The sequence below is a fragment of the Myotis davidii genome, unplaced genomic scaffold (genome assembly GCF_000327345.1).
Source record: "Myotis davidii unplaced genomic scaffold, ASM32734v1 scaffold147, whole genome shotgun sequence".
Classification (NCBI taxonomy): domain Eukaryota; kingdom Metazoa; phylum Chordata; class Mammalia; order Chiroptera; family Vespertilionidae; genus Myotis; species Myotis davidii.
This window is the reverse complement of record NW_006383010.1, coordinates 9,601,156-9,626,435: the sequence shown is the minus strand read 5'-3', so window position 1 is coordinate 9,626,435 and position 25,280 is coordinate 9,601,156. Positions and strand designations below refer to the sequence as shown.

The following is a 25,280-nucleotide window of genomic DNA, read 5'->3' as shown; positions in this document are numbered from 1 at the left end:
CCAATCATGAAAGGCACCCAAGTGGGCCATGTTCCAGCATCCAAATTTCCTTCCAACAGATGAAGACCTTGGAGCATGTCAAGCAAGGAAAAAATATTAACAGAATTGGATTCCAGAGCACTCAGGAAACAACGCAAGGGGGCGGGGTCCGCTCGGCGCGTTACCCCGGGTCCTTGGCTCGAGGAGGCCCCTCCTGTGCATTCTTTTACATTTAATTCACAGCGTTTCCTTTTGTTTGTTTGTCCTGCAGAAAACGGAAATTATAGAAGAGGCTTTCCCGGGGTGAGTATCTGCCTGGCAGATTCTTGCATTTTTTACGTGACCGTATCTGTAAGGCTTTGCGTCGTTTGCGCCTGGCAGGTTTGTCAGACCCACTGTTGTAGTGGAGTCACTTATGTCGAAGTACCTTTTTCAGACGGGTAGTCAGCATGTGGCTTTTGTCCCTAGGATGTTTATGGACACTCCTGAAGATGAGAAGACAAAACTGCTCAGCTGTCTGTCGGCCTTCAGGCAGTTCTGGGGTGGGCTTCCCCCGGTGAGTACTGCTGGTGATTTTTGACCCCTTCTTCTTATTTTTTTTTTTTACATTTACTTTGATGTTGGTGTTGGGGTTTTTCCGGGAAGGGAGCGATCACATTGTCATCAGCTTGTATTTGTCCGTTCTGGCTCCCACTTGTTCCGGTTTGTGTTCTTCCGGTGGAGACGCTGTATCTTGGGAAGCCAAGGTGATGACAGCGCAGCGGGAGATGTTAAGAACCGGCCCCGTGTTAGACTATATAACACCATTTCCACCCCCGTTCTGGTTTATTTGGTGCCTTTGAAAACAGCCCTGTTAGGGATTATAAAGGTTAAACATTTCATTCATTTTCTCAACAAAACAATTGGCACAGCATAATGAAGCTACCACTAATGTATAGTAAAGATACAGCAATGCCACAGTCAGGATGCATGCTTTTATAATAAGGATATAAAGATATAAGAAAGGCGAGGAAAAGAATAGTGACACTTAGTAACAAAGAACAGTCACCAGGAAATGTATCCCTGAAAAAGGCAAAATATGTGGTCCTTTAGGAGTATGTGCCAGTAGTGCCTTTTCTTCTCATGGGTCATTATCCGTAGGGAAATGTGTGCAGTTGAGGCGCTGGTGGTAAGACTTGCTCCTCAGACATGGATCACATAGTGGCAATACATTCATTTCTTAAAAGTGTTCTCTCTGCAACCAGTGTGCTCAGTTTATGTTTCCTTCTAGAAGTATTTTGTGCGTGTAGAATCGTTTTTACAGACTGGCCATATACTATGTACACTGTTCATTCCCACCTTGCTTTTTTTCCCCCTTAAAAATTCTGCTTAAGAGAGTAATTCTATAGCAATCCACTAAAAGTTAAGTTTTCTGCCCTCCTTTCTTACAGCATAATATTCTATGTTATGGCTGTACCTTCCTTTATTTAACCAGTCTCCTACTAACTAACATTGAAGTTGCTTCTTATCTTTCCTACCTTAAACAATGCAGAATGAATAATATTATATACAGACACAGAACAAATTCTTGGAAGTAAATTTAGAGGGTATATTTACTTGTATGAGGTTAAGATATGGCCCTTGTCTTCAAGAAGATTATATTCTACGGGGGAGCCAGGAAGAAATTAGATATTTCTAAATCAGCATATGTTCAACAATACAAGTATGTATCAGGGACAGTGGTAGTGCAGAGGAACAGGACATGGGCAATTCTTGAAGATATCCTAGAAGACAGGCTTTGATATCGCACTGCATTTCTGTATCAGATTTAAAGCTATATGAATCCAGAAATTTGCTCTGTCATGGGATTCATTTTTTGGCTCTTAGGGATTAGATTTACACTAAATTTCGTGAGGCTGATGTATTTACCCATAATGATTTCCCCCCTTGTCCGTCCCCCACCCCCAGTGATAGGAATATTTCTATTTGCCATTAAATAGGTTACTGCTTATAATCTGTTTAGAGTTTTCTGGTAACCACCAATATGTTGATGATACCTTACTCCTTTTAGAGGTCCCATGAAATAAAAATGGTTGGAATTTTAATGTATATAACTGTAAGGTTTTATGCTTAATATATCTGAAATGCTAAGTCTGATTTTTTTTAAATTGTCTTTATCAATGAATGTTTATAGTAGAGTATCTCATTCATAGTCTAGATATGCAGTACTCTCAGGTATGTAGTATTAGTTGTTGGTTAGTTACAAGATATAACTTTAGACTTAAAATATAATCATTTTCTAATTTTCCAGGAATCACATGTACAGTGCATCCAGTGGATCGTTAAATTCATTCATGGCCAGCATAGTCCTAAAAGAATTTCTTTTCTTTATGACTGTTTAGCAATGGCAGTTGAGACTGGTCTTCTTCCACCCAGGTATGTCTATTGGTGGGTGTAAGCAATCCAAAGAATTATTATTTTTTTATTAATGTTTGGAAATTGATCGAGATTGTTGTTGTAAAAGGATAAGGAAATGAAGTAGGAAGTTAGGTTCAATAAGCAATCCTTAAACCCTGGCCAGGTGGCTCGGTTAGAGCATTGTCCTGCTATGCCAGGGTTGTGGGTTCAATCCCCCATCAGGGCACATAAAAGAATCAACCAGTGAATACATAAATAAGTAGAACAACAAATTGATATTTCTCCCACTCTCTCCTTTCCTCTCTCTAAAATCAACAAATAAAAATTAAAAAGAACCAAAACAAACATCCTTCATAATACCTCAGGTTTTAGTTTCTAGGATACAGTATTCTTTTTAAAAATTTTTGATTGCTTTTTTCTTTTTTTTTAGAGAGTGAGAGAAAAAACATCAGTGTGCTGTTCCACTTATTTATGCATTCACTGGGTGATTCTTGTATGTGTCCTGACCTGGGATCAAATTCGAAACCTTGGCATAGCGGGATGGCGCTCTAGCCAATGAGTTACCCAGCCAGGGCTAGGGTACAGTATTCTTAGAATTGTGAAGTTAGAGGCTCAGAAACAGACTGGCTTTGCCTTTCAGCTCAGGGGTTAAAATCACTCACTTTAATGAGCTTGTTCGAGTTAACATTTGCTGCACTTAAACACCATCCTCTAAAACAGTAATAATCATTTTATTACTAACACTCATGGTGGTTGATTGGGCTCACGAGGCAGTTTTTTCTCAGGGTCTCATTCTTACAGTCAGATGGTAGCTGGGACTGCAGTCATGACAAAGGCTTCTCCATTCGTATGTCTGGTGATTGATGCCAGGCTGTCATCTGGGACCTCAGTTGGGTCTGTTGGCTGGAGCCTCACATGCCCTCTGTGTGACCTGGACTTTCTCAAAGCATGGTGGACTGTAAGGCAAGCATTCAAAAGAGGGCCAGGCCAAAGCAGTATCGTCTTGCTTTGGAAGTCATACAGAATCCTTTTGCCATGGTCTGAGGCCTGTCCAGATTTAAGGGAAGAGGAGGTAGACTCTCCCCCAACCTCTTCCGGGCAGAATATCAACCTCACATTTCAGAAGAACATAAGGATCCAAAATCTTGCCCTAACCAGTTTGGCTCAGTGGATAGAGCGCCAAACTCAAGGGTCCCAGGTTCGATTCCGGTTAAGGGCATGTACCTTGGTTGCGGGCACATCCCCAGTAGGGTGTGCAGGAGGCAGCTGATTGATGTTTCTCTTTCATTGGTGTTTCTAACTCTCTATCCCTCTCCCCTCATCTCTGTAAAAAATCAATAAAATATATTAAAAAAAATTTTTAAAAAAAGGGTTCAAAATCTTGTTGCAGCCACCTTGGAAAAATACAGTGTGCCGCAAGCTGATAGATGGTAAACATTTAACCATCTATGTTTAGATTTCTTTCTAGTAAAAATACAGAGTACTATTTAGTTCTGCTTTGTGTTTATTCTTTCATACAAGTAAAATCTATAAAATACTATACATACTTTTATAAAGTGTGCTTGAATAATAACACGCTTTTATGAAAAATACTGTGACAAATATAGTACCCAGAGTATACAGACCTTGGCTATTAGAGAACTTGTAAAATTCTGTCTTATAATTGGAATGTTGTTGGTTTCTTTCCTAGGATGGTTTGTGAATCCCTGATAAACACTGATACTCTTGAGTGGGAAAGAACACAACTTTGGGCCCTAACTTTTAAACTGGTTCGGAAAATAATTGGTGGAGTGGATTATAAGGTATTTTTTTTTTTTTTTTTTACTAATTATAAAAAGTAACCGCTGTCAGGCAAGATTAATTTTTCAGTTGTAAATATCTTAATTTCAGATGGGAGAAATTAAGTGGAAGCATTTACAAAACCTATTTTGTGTTACTTATTTCCTAAAAGGATTTAAAATGTTTCCCTCAGCTCCCTGCACTCCCCAACATAAAAATGCAGGTGGCTAATATGTTTTTATGATGAGTCAGGAAGTTACCAAGCAGACTTTGGGTTTCTTCATGCCACAGATCTTATGAATTTGGGGCCCTTTTCAAATGAAAGCACAGAGGAGCGGTGTGTGGAACTGAGAAGGGATGTAGACATCAACTGATGAAGGGAGCAAGCCCTACTTCACCTTTACCTTGACCTTCCTTGCACAGGTGTCCTTTCTTAATTAGTATCTTTAGCGCTTTGCTCTTACCCCAAAACAACAGCATATACTTTCTAATTGTGTCTCATATTGCAGTATTTCAATAACTGCAAAAGCCATTCTGTTTCATTCAAGCCACTTTTGTTATTTTTCTCTTTTTTCCCCTCTTTTTTATCTTTTAATTCTTTACCATGCTAGTGAGGAGGAACACATTTTTTTTTTTATTGTTAATTCTCACCCAAGGATATTTTTCCCATTGATTTTTTTTTTCTTTTCGTTTTTGTTGTTTTGTTTTTAGAGTGGAAGAAAGGGAGGGAGGGAGAAGGAAGGGGAGGAGAAGGAAGGGAGAGAGACATCAATTGGTTACCTCTTGCACATGCCCCGAATGGGACAGGGATAAAACCTGCAAACCAGGTATGTGCCCTTAACGGGAATTGAACCCAAGATCCTTTGGTTCGCTGGCCGATGCTCTAGCCATTTATCCACATTGGCCAAGGCTGTTATTTTTCTTTTTGAAAGAATTATCAGCACCTGACCCTGTGCTTTATTTCTGTATTTTCTGTAATCTAAAATGAGTTAGTTGATAATTATTTATTTGAATTATGATTTAATACAAAGTTTATTCTAAGAAGTTTTTTCTGGTTATTTTTCTACTTCGTTTCCTTAGGTTAATATGCAGTTTTTACTTTTTATTTACACTGCGCTTTATAATGCTTTCTGATTTCTCTCATATATTTTTTCTATCTTTTTTACAAGATTCGTCACATAGTTTATATTCAATAAATGTATATTGAATGAAATTTCTTTTCTGTGTATCAGATTCTGCTCTGAAATAATGCAACTTGTAATAGTATAAGGGGATGAATGATTAACAGAATAACCTTGTAGGGTAAATTTGAAGGAGTATGTGATGGGTGAGAATGGAGAATAAAGTTAGAAATGCCAAAGGGAGTGAGCAGAAAGGGTCATCTGCCAGAAAGTTTAATATTTTTGTTCATATTTTCAGATTGTTTTCAAGTTCTATTCAAATATATGTTTGTCTGTAAACCCAAATCAAGCTTTTTTTGACCACAAACTTCTGTTCTGAGGCTCAGACAAGTTTAGCAGAGTGTGGAAAGTTTAATTTTTATTTATTAGTAACTTTCTTTGTTGATTGATATGACAAGGCATTCTTTAGAATTCTATTTTGGAGCATGACTTATCTCTTGGGTTAATGTTAGGGACTTGAATATTAGCTCTCGTTTAGAAGAATTGAGATGTGGTTTTGAAGGGAACTTTTTTATGAGTGTGTAATCTTGAAACCTTTAGATGTTTGGCACAGGGGGACATTACTCAATTTTAACCTATGGATTTTTTCTTATATCAGGGTGTTCGAGATCTCTTAAAAGTGATTTTGGAGAAAATCTTGACAATTCCCAATACAGTGAGCTCAGCTGTTGTACAGCAGCTTCTAACAGCAAGAGAGGTAATTTAAACCTTGATCATAGCCTCAAACAATAGTTACATGCAGTTCTGTGCTTTTAAAACTCATGGTAACTTGTGAAATGTTCCATTTGTTTACTTCTGCAAAAATCACTTTTTTTTTGAGAGTACATTTATTAAAGCTGGGGACAGTGAAACAAGGGAGGGCTTAGGATAGAAGGAGCAACAGGATAGAGCCTCGGTCGGGCTGCTTCGGCTCATTGGAAAGTCAGAGAAAACGGGCCTTGGAGACAGGTTCGAGGGGTGGGGGATGTTAGCTGCTGCCCATTGCTCCCCTGGTTGGAAGTCTCCTGGGGAACCTTAAATCACTTAGTTTTAAGGATGCTATTTTACTTTTTATATTTTGATTAATTCATGGTTTTTAATTATAAAAAACAGTAATATAGATGTTAAAGTACTTCCAACCATTATAAGATATCAGACTATGGACCACATAGAAGTTCATTGTGCTTTTTGCAAGAATTGTTGCATTGGTCTCTTGCTCTCCTATTGGAGTCTAATAATATTTAAAGCATTTTCAGTGTTATTTACTAACCATCAGCAGTCATTCCATTGTTTATTAATCTTCATTTTTAGAGATTCTTCACATATAAGTGAATTCCTTTGTGCTATAGTTTAAAGCCAATAAATTACTGAAGTAATATGTCTACTTTTTTTAATATATTGTTGTTATTGTTGCATTAAAGGGCTCATCTGTAGGACTAGTCAAGAATAACAATATCGCCAAAACCGGTTTGGCTCAGTGGATAGAGCGTCGGCCTGCGGACTGAAGGGTCCCAGGTTCGATTCCGGTCAAGGGCATGTACCTGGGTTGCGGGCACATCCCCAGTGGGGGGTGTGCAGGAGGCAGCTGATCGATGTTTCTCTCTCATCGATGTTTCCAACTTTCTATCTCTCTCCCTTCCTCTCTGTGAAAAATCAATAAAATATATTATAAAAAAAAAAAGAATAACAATATTGCCCTTTTATTTTTCTCAGGTTATAGCATATATCTTGGAAAGAAATGCCTGTTTGTTACCAGCCTATTTTGCAGTCACAGAGATCAGAAAACTGTATCCTGAGGGAAAGCTTCCACACTGGGTAAAGATATTTCCCCAAATTTTTAATAGCATTTTTTATAAAAAATAGTTATGTTAATCTTACTTTTTTGTGCTTATTTTTAAAATGCTTAATTTTATCCTTAGGTGCTATGTCTTTTTTATCTATCTATATATATATATATCTTAAAATATATTTTTATTGATTATATTCAGAGCAGTCTTGATTTTATACTTGCTTGTTTTTTTGTTTTGTTTTTAGTTACTTGGAAACCTAGTATCAGACTTTGTGGATACCTTTAGGCCCACAGCAAGGATAAACTCCATTTGTGGTAGGATTGTAATTTAAAATATACTAAACAGCGTGTGGTTTTGAATGATCTGACTATGGAACAAAGTTGACAGTGTTTTACACATGTCTTGGTGGCTTGTCATTTTGTAACTCTAGGACAGCAGTGCTCAACCTGTGGGTCGTGACCCCTTTGGGGGGGGGCGTCGGACAATCCTTTCACAGGGGTCACCTAAATACATCCTGCATATCAGATATTTACATTACGATTCATAACAGTAGCAAAATTACAGTTATGAAGTAGCAACGAAAACAATTTTATGGTTGGGGGTCACCACAACATGAGGAACTGTATTAAAGGGTCGCGGCATTAGGAAGGTTGAGAACCACTGCTCTAGAGCTTACTAGCCTTTGACTTGTTTTCAGGTACTTTGTGCTGAATGAAGGGAGGGAAGAGCAAATGTCTGGACTGGGTCTAAGCTTCAAACAGAACCATCCTAGATGTATATCCTGGTGCTTAGAGGGAATTTTGAATAGAGCTAGTAAAGCATCGTGGAATCTCTACCCAACTGAATATCATTACAGACCTGTCCCTCCGCGTCCACAATACACAAAACTATCAGGCTCTTTTAGCCCATTTCAATTCACATCTTTGCTCTCTATTTCACTTATTTTATTTTCTGTTTTTTCATGTTTTGTTAGATTCTCAGAGTTTTCTTTTAAAAATAAGCATGTGATTTGGCAGTGTTTGCAGTGCGCATATATATTCCTGAATTATTTCTAGACATCATGTTGGCCTCGGTCTGTCTGGGAATATAGACCATTATTTAGTCAATAGCACTTCCTATGAGCCGGGGCTATTCTGCAGACTGAAATTCAAAAATAAATGAAATAAATACCATACAGATGATTCTCAGGCTTCTAGCTTTTGTAACTGAGTTGATATTTATATCATTTAATGAATTATTGAAATAATGCAGGCTTGGGAAGGATGATGATGAGTTCAATTTAATACTTGTTGAGCTTGTACCCATGAGCCATCCAAGCGGCAGGATTCGTCAAGCAGTTAGATATATGGGCTGGTAGTCATATGCTACAACTAAGGCCTCTAGGAACATCATGCTTAAAGTCAATCATGTTGACGCTATATTAGAAAGTTCTGCAAACTTTTTCTGTAAATGGTGATACAGTGAATACTTTGGGTTCTGTGGGCTATTCAATCTGTTGCAGCTACTCAGTTCTGCCATGGCAGTGCAAAAGCAGCCGTGAACCATTTATTTAGTTTATTTTTGTATTTCAGTCTGCAGAATAGCACCAGGCTCATAGGAAGTGCGATTGACTAAACTTCACAAAAATAGGTAGCAAGCTGGAATTGACCCATGGATTATAGTTTGCTGACCTCTGTCCTAGATGCAACATATTTGAGTTTGGAAGGCCTGTACAAATTGGTATCAGACTTTGTGGATACCTTCAGGCCCATAGAATGTTCACAATCTTACATATTGGTCTCCAGCCACCTGGACTAAAAGTAATCAAAGACAATTTCCAAATTTTCATCCAATTCAAACATTTTTTAAACCCGCATCTGGTTCGGCACAGATGTTCATTAAATATTTGTAGAGTGAGTGAAGGACCAGTATTGTGTTAACACTTACTTAAAAACCTTTTTTGTAATACATACAGGCCGCTGCAGCCTTCTGCCAGTTGTAAATAACTCAGGTGCCATGTGTAATTCATGGAAATTGGATCCTGCAACTCTTCGTTTTCCTTTGAAAGGCCTGCTGCCATATGATAAGGTATGTTGCTAAATATAATGAAACTTTTGGCCTAACAGCCTTCACCCTATAATATATGTGTGATGCTAAATTGTCATCTCTTCATAGACTAGAGAAGTAAATATTTATTTAAAATTTTTATTTATTGATTTTTGTTTTAGAGAGAGACAGACATACATTGATTTGTTGTTCCACTTATTTATGCATTCATTGATTGATTCTTCTATGTGCCCTGATTGAGGACCAAACCCACAACCTTGGTGTATTGGAACAATGCTCCAACCAATTGAGCTACCCAGCCAGGGCTGAAGAAGTAAATATTTAATGAAAGATAGTGTGTGATTTAATGTGTGATTCCAGTATACTCTGGTTTGATATTTCAGGGGTTTAGGCTCCAGTGGTCCACCTCTGGCAAAGTACTTGGAATTAGAAAACTGACTTTAAATTGATTCTTTGTTTTCATTCATTCTTCACAAAGGGAGGACCAAAAATGAATTTGTAATGTCTTTAAAATTTGGAGAGAGAGCCTCATATTTGTTAGATTTTTAAAAAGGGGGGACGGGACACAAGTGGAATAGAAAATGGGAAAAATCCACAAATATTAGTGAAATGAAATGAGGTAAAAACATAATTCTATAATGAGATTTGATAGATCATTATATTATTTTGGGTGTTGGATTGATAACAGCAGGGTATGGGGAGGGCTGGATATTGTTCATGTACATGTTTCATGTCAAAACTGATATGTAGAGTAACTAGCAAATTTGTTCAAAAGTGAGGAGGGTTAAATAGTGAATGTAAGGTGACAATCTGAGCTCTCGGCATATTAGTCAGAAAATTTTGGAACGTGAAAATGTGGTAAACTAAATGGAATTTACTTTCACTTTCATCATGATAGCAATAATAACAAAAACAGATGAATTTATTGTGTGCTTACCATGTGCCAGGCAGTGTTCTAAAAACTTTACTTTGTGAAATTCTTATTTTTAACTATCATCTTAATATCTCCATTCTACAGGTGATGAAACTGAGACACAAAATGGGTAGTAACTTGACTAAGGCCCATGTTTAGGAAGTGGTAGACCAGAATTTGAACTCAGGCAATACGATGCCAGAACCTACACTCCTAAACCCTGTGCTATCAAGTCATTTGTCCTCTCCAGATTTGGAAACTGTTTGTTTTCACTTGTGTGAGGTGATTGGAAACCGCCTCCACTTCCCTTTGATTTGATTCTGAGCAGGAAATCCGTTCCTTCCAGTGAAGCGTAAGGCTCATGTGGCCAGCTGGAGGCATTTTTAAGTTTAGACTCTGTCTGACTTCGGGCAAGTCCCTCTGCCTTATCGAATAAGGGATGGAATAGATTCATTTCAGCGAGCACTAAAAGCCTATGTGTTTTTTTGTTTGTTTGTTTGTTTTTACTAGATACTGCCTACAGTGTGCAGGTAACAAGTGCCTTTAGAGGATTTTTTGATCCCAATTTCAAATTATTTGAGTTTACTTTAATCTTGAAGCAATAATTATTTTTTATTTTCTTTAAAGGATCTGTTTGAACCACAGACTGCTTTGTTGAGATATGTATTGGAGCAGCCTTATTCCAGGGATATGGTCTGCAATATGCTAGGTTTAAATAAGCAGGTACTGTACTGTGATGGAAACCTAGTAAATTCTGTGTAAAATCTGCACTATTCTTTTCTCTTTTCTTTGCTATAGCTAACTGAGCAAAACAGTTAAAACTATTCGGTGATTTTTTAAAAATATATGATTTATTAAACAATGTATTGTTTCTATCATATATATATATATATTGCTTTCAGAATGTTTAAATTAAAAAGGAGATATTTTGAAAGTTGATTTATTTTGCATTGCTTTTTTTTCTATAAGGCCAGTTTCAAGTATACCTTTTGCCAGAGAAACCTACATATGACTTAACCCTAATTTTTTATTTTTGTTGTCGTTTGGGTGTCCTTTTTTATAACCCATAGTATCTTCAGCATGGCCTCATTGCTGACTTTTTTGGGGTGGGTATATGTTTTTGGTGGTTTAACATGTGGGAGGGTTTGTGCTGACTCTGGGTTCCTTGAGGCTGGCCTCATAGTCACTGTTTTGTCTTTTCTTTTTTTCTTCCTTTATTTTTGTTCTGTCCTGTCTTGTCCTGCCCATCCTCCAATGCTCTAGACCTTGAACATTGCTCAGGTATGTTCACAACCTTACTGTTGTATTGTGACTAACGATACGCTGGCCGCTTTGTAGCCACTGATTCCGTTTAGAGAATTCATGTATGGTCGGGGCTTGAAATTGGCAGGACCATGCTAAGACCAAGGCCACTAAAACAAATTCTTCTTGGGATATGAGAGTTGTTTTTGGTGGATTGTTTTTGGTTTTGGTTTTTAATGTTTTTTTTTCTTATTTTTTTTCTTTTTAACAAAGAGACAACACCTGGCACACAATAAAGCCTGTCACTTTTTTGATGGGTTGTTTTTCTCCCCACTCCATTTTCCTGTTTTTCATACTTTAGGGCTAAAGCGAGCCTGGTGGAATTTTTGGAGATGGAAAGATTTGTGGTGGCCTTTATCTTTCCAGACTTTTAAAACAGAAATAAATAACAACATCAATAAAAATACTTACGTTGCTTTTCTTAAAAAAGAAAAATTAAAAACAAAACAAAGAAGAGAAAAAGCACTTTAATAGAGATATGTTACTTTTAAAAGTTGGAGTGGTAAACCTTATACAGAGAAGGATTTTTTTTGGAAACATGGGGCTTGACTAAGAAATGTCACACTCTTAGGTGACCCCACACCTGCCTGACGAACACCCTTCTTGTCTGTCTCTGCCCGATGTGTCCTCCTAGAGTGAGCGCCTCTCAGCTGACCTCACCTAAGGCGGGAGAAGGACACTGTGGCCAAACTTTATAAATCAAATTCTTATGCAGTCCCAAGTCTGTTCCCGGACTTTTCACCTTGGAGACTTTAAGCAAAATAGTGGTTCCAATTATTTTTGTTAAAAATTTTTGAGCCCAACATATTAAAATAGACCAGCTTTTTTCTTTTAAAAAGACGTTCTTGTCTAGGCTATATAAAATAGCGTCACTGTTTGCAATACTATAGTGAAGGTTGTGCCAGTGCTTCCATTTATAAAGCCCTATTTTTAAGGACATATAGCTTGGCCATAAAACTTGCTCAGTGTTGAAACTTTGCATGCCAAACCTCACCCTGGTAGCAGTATCTCTTTTATTATTTTAAGTTTTTTCTTCTGAAAAATTTACCAAGTTTCCTTGTTTGAACAAGCCTTTGTCCATGTGCAAAGTGAAACTGCTTCACAGTATATGACAGTTACCTCATATAATCAATTTGTCAATTTAACACCTTAAATACACAGTCATTAATTCTGATCAACTTTCACTTGAGTTAGAGGTAAGTATTTAGTTAACTTTGAAAGAATGCTTTATGCTGCTTCTTAAAACTAATTTTTGCAATGAACTTTAAATCCAACAACTCAATTTTTTTACAGTTGGTGGATAAATATAGCAGTGGTCATTTGAGCTGCAAGTACCCTCCCCTAGATAGCCTTAGCTATCATTTGCTGCTTTCTTTTGGGGGGCAGTTCTTCTCAAACCAAAAATTGACAAAACAACTCAAAGAAGAGTATCTCTGATCCAAACATTTTAATAACAAGTTTCAACCTAAAAAAAGTTTATGACTAAGACATAAATCCGTAAAAAATAAAGTTTATAATGGAAATGCTGACAGAACATTATTATTATTGGTCCCACTGAAGTGTAAACATTGTCAAAACTTTACGATTCATCAGTAGTTGTTTTGTAGAAAACTGTAGTGAGTGAACTTGTAGATGGAAGATATGTGCTGAATTGACTTGAGATGTTATTTTCACCATCTGGAAAATAAAGAAAATGAGAACACACAGTATAAGAAGCATATGATTAAAAATAAGCAAGTTATCTTACCACGTCTTTTATCATTACAAAACTATATCCTGCACTGTACTTTCTTGTCCTTTCTCTAGCAATGCAGTAATTAATGAAAGCTTGAAACCTTTAAAGAGCTGTCTATATTGCATTTTCCAGTAGGAATGGGCTATATTCTATCTTAAAATTGGTCACATTTAGAAGGTCATAAATAGCCCAGTTCTGTGACCAGCAAAGTGAAATGTTCACAGTGGAAGAATACTGTTTTGCGTGTTTACACGAGTTTGTGTTCTTTCTACTGAATAAGAGCAAGTTCTTGTGTGGTGGTGTATGAACTCTGGCTACCCTGTGACAGTGAAGTACTAGACTAATCACTGTTTATCTTTGAAAGGCACTATTAAAGTGGTATTAACTGGCACAGCGCTCCAGTTCTTATTGGCAGAGAATAAATGACATACAAAAGGGTATTTTTTCCCCCAGCTGATCCTGATAGGTATTGCTTTAAAATTGTTTTCTATCTCTAGCCAGCATTGCTCACTGGTTAGAGCATCGGTCTGCGCATGGAATGGTCGTGGGTTCAATTCCAGTCAAGGGCAGGTATCTGGGTTGCAGGTTCAAACCCCGGCCCCGGTAGGGGCGCTTGCAGGAGGAGGCAATCAATTGTCTCTCTACATCCATGTTTCTCTCTCTCTCTCTCTCTTTCTCTCTCTCTCTCATTCTCACTCTCTCTCTCTCTCACTCTCTTCCCCCCTCCTTTTCACTCTCTCTGAAAATCAATGGAAAAAATATTATGGGGTGAGGATTAAATAAAATTTGTTTTCTAGCACTGAAATAATTATTTAAAGTTAATTAAGTCCACCTAAGTACATGTTAAAATTTCACCACAAAAGCTGTACCAGAACTGTTATATAAACATGTTAGAGGTTACTTAGCTAGAATATGTTTAGGACTGAAAAAAGCCTTATCATTTGCCGTTTGAAGTCCTGATGGGAAAGAATCAGGGGCATGGGTAAGGGTTACTGTTAATGTTTCTCAATGCTTAAGCTTTTTAATAAGAGCGGAAAATTTAAAATGTTCCAATATAATTTGAGCTATTATGCAGAATGTGAATTGTTAAAATATTGAATTTAGATTCATGTTGTTAAAAGAGGTTAAAATATGCATATAGAAATAATGTAAACTAATTCAACTTATATGCTTATATAATGAAGACTTAAATTTATAAAAGTTTCAGAATAGTTATGAGTAACCATACACATAGTGTCCATTGGCTTACAGAATTACTATAGCCTAGTGACTGATAATTAACTTTTATTTACAGATTATTTAACTGCTTTGCAAATTTTCATTTGTTCTACTTTGTAAAATAATCTATGTGATGGAGAGTCTTAATTTTAGAGTACTTACCTTAGTAATTGAAAACAAAAGCCAAACTTCTATTCTAAAGTAGTAGCACAGATTATTTGGGGGAGGGGGGCATTATTAAAATTGGCAAGTAAACAAACATGTTTAAGCTATCCCTAAACTTGGTTTGAGAAATATCCTTGGCTTTAACCAAAAATACCTGGGAAATATAGAGTTAATCCTGAGAGATGTTCTGCCACCCTCATCACCGGGGCAATTAGGCACCATAGAGATTCCAGAGTGATTTAATTCTTTACAGAAAATTTGGATCTCATCTTGAGTCGTGGTATATATGGACATATCATCAGCTTTAACTAAATTTTCTTCTTTGTCAAAATCTTAATATTTTTGGTTTTTCTCCTTAAATCATTAACTGTATGATCATCACTACACCCCTAAAATATATACGTAAAAATCCAGTTTTTTAAAAAAAACCAAATAGCTCATATTAAAGAGGTTAATTCCTGAATGACTCAGATGCTAAAACCAATTTTATTTAGTTTTCTCTTTTTTCCTAAAGCAGATTGATGAAAGACCATCATGGATGGAGGAATAGGTGACAAATTGGTTAGTTTCCAAACTAAAAGCAAATTCCCACCACTAATGGAAAAATTCCTACTGGAAATAATGGCTTTACTTCTTTTCACAAATTTTTCTGACTCTTGTATACTTTGAATGACCTCACTCTAAATTTGTGTTGTCTGACACATTTCTTAGGTTGTTGGTGGTTGGCAGAACTAGTGAATTTCAAGCCCTGTACACAGTAGTTTTGCATGCTGATTTAAGAAATAGTTTGTAGTGTTGTCCGTTGCACTTTGCTCTGCTTCATAATGATAATTACATTTGGAGGAAAAGTACTGTAGTCTCAACTGGTGGTGTTACTATTGCTCTTTGTAAAACTGTAATGTGGTTGAACTGTGAACATGGCATTGTGTTTTTGGAAAAAAATATGGAACAACCATTGATGCTTACTGTTTTGGATAGATGTTTGTTTTACTTGCATGCTTTAAGAAAGTGCAGCTATCTTGAAGCTTTACAAGTTTGGAACTGGCAAAGAGCATGCAAAAGAGGGGATGCTATTCATTATGTTTTGTTTTTTTCCAAATTCGTCCCCATTTTGCATTTTCCCCCCTAAATTTAAAGAAATCATAATCCCTTTTTCATGGCAAAAGACGAACAATTACATCTAAAGTTTAGAAGGAAAGCATGTATATTAGTAATTGTATTCACTAGAAAGGCATCTTTTTTGCCTGGCTATTAAGCCATATTATATATTTTACAAAGGAAATATGAAAATGCATAAAGTATGGCTTAACATATATCTTTTGGTAAAAGTATACATTTTTAAATCACTTTAAAATGCGTAAATCATTTTGCCTCTAGAAAGGGAAGTTGCATTTTCATTTTTAGTGTTTAAACTCAGTTCTTTTTCTTGTTTTAGAATTTAAAATAGTCTAATTTACAATTAAAGCTGCATTATGTTTGACTTCTAAAAGAGCAGAGATGAACTTTGAGACCAATTTTTTGCTGAGGAAGTTTCCATTTCAGCATCAGAATCAGTGACACACATTGAAAAACAAATATTGAGTAGTCTGGCAGCTATTTATGTATACCTCTGTGTATAAAGTTAGAGTAAACTTGTGGTTACTTTAAAGTAAATTCACACATTTCTTGGCTTTCTTATCACAATATCTAATTCCTGGAAATCCAGGGATTTCATATTTTGAGTTAGATTGTGAAGTTAATACTGCTATCCCCATTTCATATACCTTTTAAATTAACTTATTTCAAAGGATAAATAACAAAATTTTATACTCTGCTGTGCCGTTTGTCAAATTGAAATAATGTCTATAGTGAAAGTCAAAAGTTAATGGGAAATCTGTCTTGTATGAGACCTGAAAAAAATTTTTTTTATGAAACTCATCCTCTGTGATTATGTAACATCATGCAGCTTTAATAGACTAAATCTAACCTTAACTGTCTTAAGTTCAACTTCATTTCATGCTTCTCAGCCTCTTGTTACAAATAATGGCCATTAACTGGAAACTTGGGAAACTAACCAGGAGGCTTTTGGAATACTGTATTTAATCTCTGCCCTACAGCAAAAGCAGCGCTGCCCTGTGCTGGAGGACCAGTTGGTGGATCTGGTGGTCTACGCCATGGAGCGATCTGAGACAGAGGAGAAGTTTGATGATGGGGGAACAAGCCAACTCCTGTGGCAGCATCTCTCGAGTCAGCTCATTTTCTTTGTGCTTTTCCAGTTTGCAAGTTTTCCACATATGGTCCTTTCTCTTCATCAGAAGGTAAGTACTAAATCTTTTGTTAGAGAGCTTCGCCTGTTGATGAGAATGTTTTAGACTGGCATGGACATTGTCTTGTGATTTCAGCCCCGGAAGAAGTTATGAGTCCTACCTTATGTTCTGCGCAGTGCTTATGTGATTTCTTAACTTCATTTTCTTATCATTATAGACACTGGGTTTTGTAATTCGTTCTATATATTTGCAGTGCAAAGATCAGGGAGTACAAGAGGAAAAGATACTATAGGACCCTCAGTGAGCTCCTTACTAGTGGAAAGATAGAGATATAAACAATTTGATTATAATTTAATAGTTTTCATAGTGAAATAATGTTTCCCTGAAGGGAATGAAGAGCCCCAATTAAAGACATAGGAGTGGCTTTATCAAAGAGATCTTGAAGCTAGTTAGCCTAAAGGACAAATAGAAATTTGCCAAGAACAAAAACTGGGAAAGTGTTTCCATAGTAACAAGTTCATCATTTGGAAAGGTATAGAAGTTTTTTTTGATAACCAGTCCTTGAGGATTTTAAATGACATTTGATTTTAGCCAAAAAAGCCAAGAAGCTTGAGAATTTTAAATTAAAATTTTTTGTGTATGATAAAGCATTCCTCATGTTTTGATGAGATACTTTTGGTAATTATCCCATATTAAACTTGATTCTCATGCACATGTGATCAACTTAATTATGTCCTAAAACATTTAATTTTTGATATGTATAGTTTTAGTGGGGGTCAGGGAGGAAAGATATATGTTATATTAAAGTAATTTAAAAGGCTTTCCACGGTGTGTCTTGAGTTGAGACTAAGTAATTAGCAAATGCCAAAGTTAGATGCTAACATTCTGAAAGCAGGGTTTCTTCTTTTTGTTTTTTTCTTTAAATGTTGCATCCAACTCTTTAGTTGTGTAGATATGTATTTAACCATCTTTTACAGTTAGCAGGGCGAGGACTGATCAAAGGCAGAGATCATCTGATGTGGGTTCTCCTGCAGTTCATTTCTGGAAGTATTCAGAAAAACGCACTAGCTGATTTTCTCCCTGTCATGAAACTCTTTGACCTTCTGTACCCAGAAAAAGAAGTAAGTTTTACAAAATGGTTAACAATGTGGTGGTTGAATTATGTCTAAATTATGCTTAAGGATTTTAGTGTGATTTTGTGAAAAGAGCACTGGATTTGAAAACTGGAAATCTGAGTTCTTAACCCCAGTTCTGTAACTAACCACAATCATGGGATGGACATTAGGTCTCTCTCATCATCAGTCTACTTGTGTCTAATGAAGAAATTGAACTAAATTATTTTTGAAGTTTATCTTAAATCACAATGGGACATTTAGTATAGCAAATCTTTTTCCTACATTTTAAGTAGGTTTACAATTTTAAAAAGCATTATTCTGTTTTTATCTATACGTATCATTGAATGTCCACATGATATTAGTGTCTGTGAATATCTTTTGTTTGTTTGCTAATTGAGTGTGTCCCCCTCTGTGTATTATTACATAAAGTATTTGAGTAAAATATGGCATGTACTTATGATTGCCATTTTTTAAACATTTTATTCTAGGCATTTTCATCATTTTTTCTTTTTTAATTATATAAGCTTCAAGTGTACAACATTTATAATTCAGCATCTGTATACACTACAAAGCAATCACCCCCAAAAGCCTAGTTTCCATCCATCACCATACAGTTGACTCCCTTCATATCTCTCACCCACCTTTCTGTAATAACCACCATTCTGTTCTCTGTATATATGAGTTTTTGTTTTATGTTGTTTGTTGGGGTTATTTTTAAGATTCCACATGAGTGAATCAAATGCTATTTGTCTTTCTCCTTATGACTCATTTAGTATTATACTCTCAAATTTCATTCATGTTGTCACAAGTGGCAAGATTTCATTCTTTTTCATGGCTGAACTAGAGGCCCAGTGCACGAAATTCATGCACCCCGGGGGGGGGGGGTGTCCCTCAGCCCAGCCTGCGCCCTCTCGCAGTCTGGGAGCTCTTGGAGGTGGTCCGACTGCCAGCTTAGGTCCGCTTCCAGGAGGCCATCCTTAGCGCTGCTGTGGAGGCAGGAGAGGCTCCTGCCACCATTGCTGTGCCCAGCTCAGGGCTTCTAGCTGAGCAGCCCCCCCCCCCCCACGTGGGAGTACACCGACCACCAGGGGGCAGTTCCTGCATTGAGTGTCTGCCCCTGGTGGTCAGTGTGCGTCATAGCAACTGGTCGTTTGGTCGATTTGCATATTAGTCTTATTATATAGGATTATATTCCATTGTGTGCGTGTGTGTGTGTGTGTGTGTGTCTTTATTCATTCATACATTTATGGCAACAGTGTACAAGGGTTTCCTTTTTTCCACATTCTCTCCAACACTTGTTACTTCTTTTTGTTGTTGTTGTTATAGTAGCCATTCTAACATTGTGTGTGTGTGTGTGTGTGTGTCTTTATTCATTCATACATTTATGGACACTTAGGTTTTTTCCCTATCTTGACTATTGTAAATAACACTACAATGAACATAGGGGTTCACATGCCTTTTCAATTAGTGTTTTCAGATAAATACCCTGAAGTGGGAATGGCTGGATCATATAGTTCTATTTCTGAATAAATTAGTGGCTGCACCAGTTTATAGTCTCACCAACAGTGTACAAGGGTTTCCTTTTTTCCACATTCTCTCCAACACTTGTTACTTCTTTTTGTTGTTGTTGTTATAGTAGCCATTCTAACATGTATGAGGTGATATTTCATTGTGGTTTTGATTTGCATTTCCTTAGATATCCATGGGAATTTTCCCCCCAAAATTTTCATTTATTGACTAGTGGTCTGTTGCACGAAGATTCGCACAATAGGCCTTCTTTCCCCTGACTGCCGGCACCGGTTTTTCTCCGGCACCCAGGACCCAGGCCTTTGGTCCGGCTGCAGCAGTGAGGCTTGGCTTCTCCGGCTGCTCCCAACCCCTTCGCCCCCCACCCCCCAACTCCTTGAACGGAGCCCAGGGCGGGCTGGAAACGTGGGTTGCCCCCAGCGACCCAGGCCCCCAGCCATTCATTGAGTGGAGTACAGGGCCGGCGGGAAGCTTGGCTTTCTCTGTCGCCAGGAGCAACCCAAGCCTCCTGCTCGCTCCAGCTCCATGGCCGCCACCATCTTCAGTCATCTTGAGCCTTTGCTCTGCGCCTGCGTGTGCAAATTAACACATTGTTTGTGGGTAGTTTTTATCGCGCGCTAACAGGTGGCGCGGGCCATTTTTGCTAATTTTTTGCGCAAATGGCAACGTTCAGTAAAATTACGATAACTTTAGTTTACGTATTTATACGTTGCCCGCATTCTACCGCTAGTCTATAAAAAACGTATTAATACATGTCCCGCACTCTACTACCAGTCAACGTAAAACATATAAGTAAAACGTACAAATACATTTCCCGCATACAATGTGTTAACTGCCATCTTTGCCGGGTTAATTTGCATAGTTGCTCTGATTGGCTGGTGGATGTAGCAGAGTGGCTAAGTGACGGAGTGATGGTTAATTTGCATGTTTCTCTTTTGTTAGTGTAGATTTTTGAGACGGAAATAGAAAGAGACATCGATTTGTTGGTCCACTTATTTATGTATTCATTGGTTGATTCTTGTATGTGTCCTAACCGGGCATCGACCCCACAACTTTGGTGTACCAGGTTGACACTCTAACCAACTGAGCTTCCCTGCCAGGGTATTTTATGGAAAATTTTAAATGCACAAAAAAGTAGATTTAATAGAAAGTAAACTCCTAAGAAATATGTTTCTTTTTTCCTTTTTACCTTGTTAATGCTGGACATTTTAAAAACAAATTTTTAAGTTTTATGTTCTCAAAAAGTATATATGTAACTTTTAGAAATTTTGTGTTTTCAATATATTTATCACATTCAGTAAGATTTCATAGTGTTAAATTTTTAAAGAATAGACATTTTTAAATGATTGTGAATCCTCTGTAGCAGGAAAAGCTTGGCTAAGCACCTGTGAATTTATTATTTTCTTGGTAAGTCAGAACAATTTTGTAATAATAGTTTCAATGTTTCATTGCTGTTTTATCTTCTGATTTATATTACTGAATAATCAAAGAACAATTGGAAGTAAATTAATATAGCATATGTTTGTTATTTTTATTTATTTATTTTTAAATATATTTTTATTGATTTCAGAGAGGAAGGGAGAGGGAGAGATAGAAACATCAATGATGAATTGTTGGTTGGCTGCCTCCTGAATGCCCCCTACTGGGGATTGAGCCTGCAACGTGGGTATGTGCCCCTGTCTGGAATCAAACCCAGGACCCTTCAGTCCACAGCCTGATTCTCTATCCACTGAGCCAAACCAGCTAGGGCTATAGCATATTTTTAAAAGAGCTATATCAGAAGTAGATTAGTAAAATAGTTTTAATTAGTTAATTTTTCTCTTTCTGAAAATATTTTTTAGTGTATCCCAGTTCCTGATATTAACAAACCTCAGTCAACTCATGCCTTTGCAATGACTTGCATTTGGATTCATCTTAATAGAAAAGCCCAAAATGACAACTCCAAACTACAGATTCCAATACCTCATTCCCTAAACCTTCACCATGAGTAAGTATTTGTAGCTGAACAGTTAATTGTTTTTATTTTATTAGTGGTGGATTATAGACTAATATTATTCTTAGTATTTGTGTAAAGATGGAAATTCCCCCCACATTCATTGGCAGTTAGGGCGAACATTTAATGTGCATGTCATAACAAGAGAAAGTGACCAATATCTGCATAGAGAACAACTAGAAAATTAATCCTATTTACATTATATATATATATATATTTATATATAAGACATATAAATACTTTTATATGTCTTATATGTACATATATGTTTATATGTTTTATTTGATTAAAGTTCTTAATTTCCAAAAATAATGTGAACATGTTTCAAAATTTCTTAATACTTAGGATTTCATCATGATCTGACCAAGATGTCTTTCACTCCCTGGGCTGCTAGGGCTGATTGAGCTCATCTGTCTGGTGTGCTCCCTTACACCATTCTCTAAGCTGTGATTACTCAGAGGCGTCCTTTTTAGATAAGATTGGGCTTCAGTCAGAGGTATTGGGAATAGCTGAACTTCCCACCCAGAACTTCTAGAAAAGACTTCATAAGAGACTATAGGATAGTCAGACTTCACATTTCATTTCATTTTCATTTTATGAGACACCCCTTAACCATCTTTACATAGTGACATCTATAATGAAGGCATTTCATTGTGCTTAAGCAGATAAATAATAAATAGAACCCTAGTTCATGAATTTGTGAGTTATTTCTTCCTTTCTGAATCTTAGTGCTGTATGTGTAATACATACTTACAAATACTCATTAATTGTTAACTTATAATTACTTAAATTCTTTCTGAAGTGCTACTTATACTTTTATATGTGTTTCTACTTTACCTTTTGGACAGAAACTATAAAACCTGTAGGAATAAGTATAGTATTAGTAAATAATTGCATGAAATTAAACTTTTCTAAAAGTGCAAGTTAACTTCCTGGAAATTATTTGCATTTTTTCCCTCTTTAATGGGACTTGAAATTTTAGGTTCCTACAGCAGAGTCTTAGAAATAAAAGTTTACAGATGAATGACTATAAGATTGCCCTGCTGTGTAATGCCTACTCTACAAATTCAGAATGTTTTACATTACCCATGGGAGCTCTAGTAGAAACTATTTATGGAAATGGAATTATGAGGATACCTCTTCCTGGAACGAGCTGTTTGGCTTCAGCATCTATTACTCCCTTACCAATGAACCTCCTGGATTCACTGACAGTTCATGCCAAAATGAGGTATGGGCTGTTTACTTGGTCCTGTGTCATGTAATTGATACCAGTATAATGTAGACTTGATTTAATGATTATGTGTGTGTTTTATGGTCAAGTACATTTTTAAAAAATAATTAGGGTTTTTTATTATAAAATTATAATTTTTATTATAGGATTTCTAGAATATACAAATAAACCCAAAGAAAATAATTACCATAATCCCTCCATGAAAAATAAGCATTATAAAGTTTTTGTGTATATTTTGAGTCATTTTTTTCTATGTATAAATATACGAATTTATGGATTTTTTAACAAAATGGGCTCTTACTACAATACAATTTTATAACCATTTTTTCCTCCATATAATCTATCAAACACCTTTTTAAGTTTAGTGTTCTTCAAAAATATCTGTTTTAATGGCTACAACAAAGTCTTTTGTGTGACTATAAATGATTAAAAAACATTTTTTGTTGTTATTTATTGATTGATTTGACAGAGAGAGATCAGTTTATTGTTGCATTCATTGGTTGATTCCTGTATTTGCCCTGACTGGGATCTAACCCACAATCTTGGCATATCAGGACAGTGGTCTAACCAACTGAGCTACCCAGCCACGGTTGGCTCTAAATGATTATTTAGCCAGTTCCACATCATTGGACATTGAGGTTATTTTTTAACAATATATTTTTTAATTGATTTCAGAGAGGAAGGGAGGGGGAGACACAGAAACATCAATGATGAGAGAAAATAATTGATCGGCTGCCTCCTGCACTCCCCTCAACCCAGGCATGTGCCCTAACAGGGAATCAAACCATGACCTGGTTCATAGCTCGGTGCTCAGCTCTTAAGTATTGGCTCAAACTTCAAATACTATGTAGGTCAATGAGAATTCATCTGTGGGCCTCTAAGTGGGATTTCAGTTCTAGAAAAGACATGCTCTTTTTCAGATAGCAAACACTGTGATGCAATTGAAAGTACCATGGAAACCAGAATAGGTTTTAGGTTGGACAGTGCATCACTACCAGTGTCCTGGCAACTTAAATGATTAAAGTGGGACTGATTCAATTCATATATTTAAGTTCAGATTTATACCAAGTTCCCTACAGGTAACTCCTGTATTTATGTCAAAAATAGGGATTTTTATTTGCTTTCCTTTTGTTTCTCCTCAGCCTTATCCACAGCATTGCTACCAGAGTGATAAAACTTGCTCATGCAAAGTCCAGTGTGGCCTTGGCTCCAGCCCTAGTGGAAACTTACAGTCGGTTATTGGTCTATATGGAAATAGAGTCTTTGGGCATCAAAGGATTTATCAGTAAGCCAGAACCTTCTGATGTTTATAACCATTGATCTGTTCATTAATTCAACAAGTACTCTTCTAGGTGCTGGGGGTATAGCAGTGTCACTGCCATCATAGAGACTACTGCTAATGAGAGAGACATACAAAAAAACTAATAAATGAAATTGAAGTATATGAAATGATGTCTTTTTAAAATATATATATATTTTTATTGATTTCAGAGAAGAAGGGAGAGGAGAGAGAGAGATAGAAACATAAGTGGTGAGAGAGAATCATTGATAGCCTGCCTTCTGCAGCCCCCTACTGGGGTTCAAGCCTGCAATCCGGGTATGTGCCCTGACAGGGAATTGAACCGTGACCTCCTGGCTAATAGGTCAATGGTCAGTGCTCATAGGCCAGGCTCAGGTGATAAGTCTTATAGAGAAAAATAAAATAAACAAGAGGGATAGGGTCAGGGTGGTGCGTTGCATTTTTATGTAAAGTTATGGTAAGAAAAGGGTATTGGACTAGTTAGCAGGACGTGGTCATTGTTTTCATGCAAGAATCATGGTCCTGTTTGCTTCTTTCTGGTTTGCTCCTGGGACAGCAATGAATACTGAACCTGACTGGCAGTATGGAAGGCATTTTCCTGCATTGCAGAGGACAGCTTATAATATCTGTTAGCTATTATGTTGTTCTGAATAATAAATACTGTCTAGAATGGAATGTTTTTCTGATTCATGGTAATTCTAACTTTCACCAATACAATATAATTTTAATTTTAACCATAGTTACTCTTTTTACTTGGTAAAAAGAGTAACTATGAGTTCTGAACAAAACTTCCTTAATGAGGGAGGAGGGAATAAGAGCATGTGTGATGCAATTTATGTGTTAAAAAGTGAGTCCTCTTGCTTCAAAACATTGGGAACCTTAATTTCATAAAAATAATTTTGAAAATAACAGAAGTGAAAACGGTTAGAATAATTTTCTTTTCAGACATATCTTGTGTTTTATTTTTCCAGATGAACTTGATTATCAGTTCTCAAATTGCAGGGGGGGGAAGCAAACTTGGTATTATTAACTACTAGGGGCCCGGTGCACGAAATTCATGCACTGGGTGGGAGTTGGGGGGGGAGTGTCCCTCAGCCCAGCCTGCCCCCTCTCACATACTGGGAGCTCTCAGGCGTTGACCCCCATCACCCTCCATCGCAGGATTCGGCCCCTTGCCCAGACCTGACGCCTCTGCCAGAGGTGTTAGGTCAGGGCAGGGGACCCTCATTTCCCCCCATCACTGGTTCTGCCCCCAGCCCAGGCCTGATGCCTCTGGCCCAGGAGTCAGGCCTGGGCAGGGGACCCCCAGCCCCCTCCGATTTCTGGCTCTGCCCCTGCCCAGGCCTGATGCCTCGGCCAGAGGCGTAGACCCCCCCCCCCCCCC

General features: G+C 37.1%; 1 protein-coding gene across 1 annotated transcript in view; it reads left to right on the top strand.

Moving 5' to 3' along the window:
- The window catches only part of MED23 (mediator complex subunit 23), a 42,568-nt gene that overhangs the window by 809 nt on the left and 16,479 nt on the right, over positions 1-25,280 (top strand). The window contains exons 2-16 of the mRNA XM_006778513.2: positions 117-282; positions 448-535; positions 2,270-2,394; positions 4,067-4,178; positions 5,935-6,033; positions 7,029-7,130; positions 7,350-7,419; positions 9,060-9,172; positions 10,692-10,787; positions 11,328-11,345; positions 16,581-16,781; positions 17,708-17,851; positions 21,214-21,359; positions 22,348-22,593; positions 23,739-23,881. Of these exons, the coding sequence (XP_006778576.1) occupies positions 117-282; positions 448-535; positions 2,270-2,394; positions 4,067-4,178; positions 5,935-6,033; positions 7,029-7,130; positions 7,350-7,419; positions 9,060-9,172; positions 10,692-10,787; positions 11,328-11,345; positions 16,581-16,781; positions 17,708-17,851; positions 21,214-21,359; positions 22,348-22,593; positions 23,739-23,881 (1,869 nt within the window). The remainder of the gene's footprint in view (positions 1-116; positions 283-447; positions 536-2,269; positions 2,395-4,066; positions 4,179-5,934; positions 6,034-7,028; positions 7,131-7,349; positions 7,420-9,059; positions 9,173-10,691; positions 10,788-11,327; positions 11,346-16,580; positions 16,782-17,707; positions 17,852-21,213; positions 21,360-22,347; positions 22,594-23,738; positions 23,882-25,280) is intronic.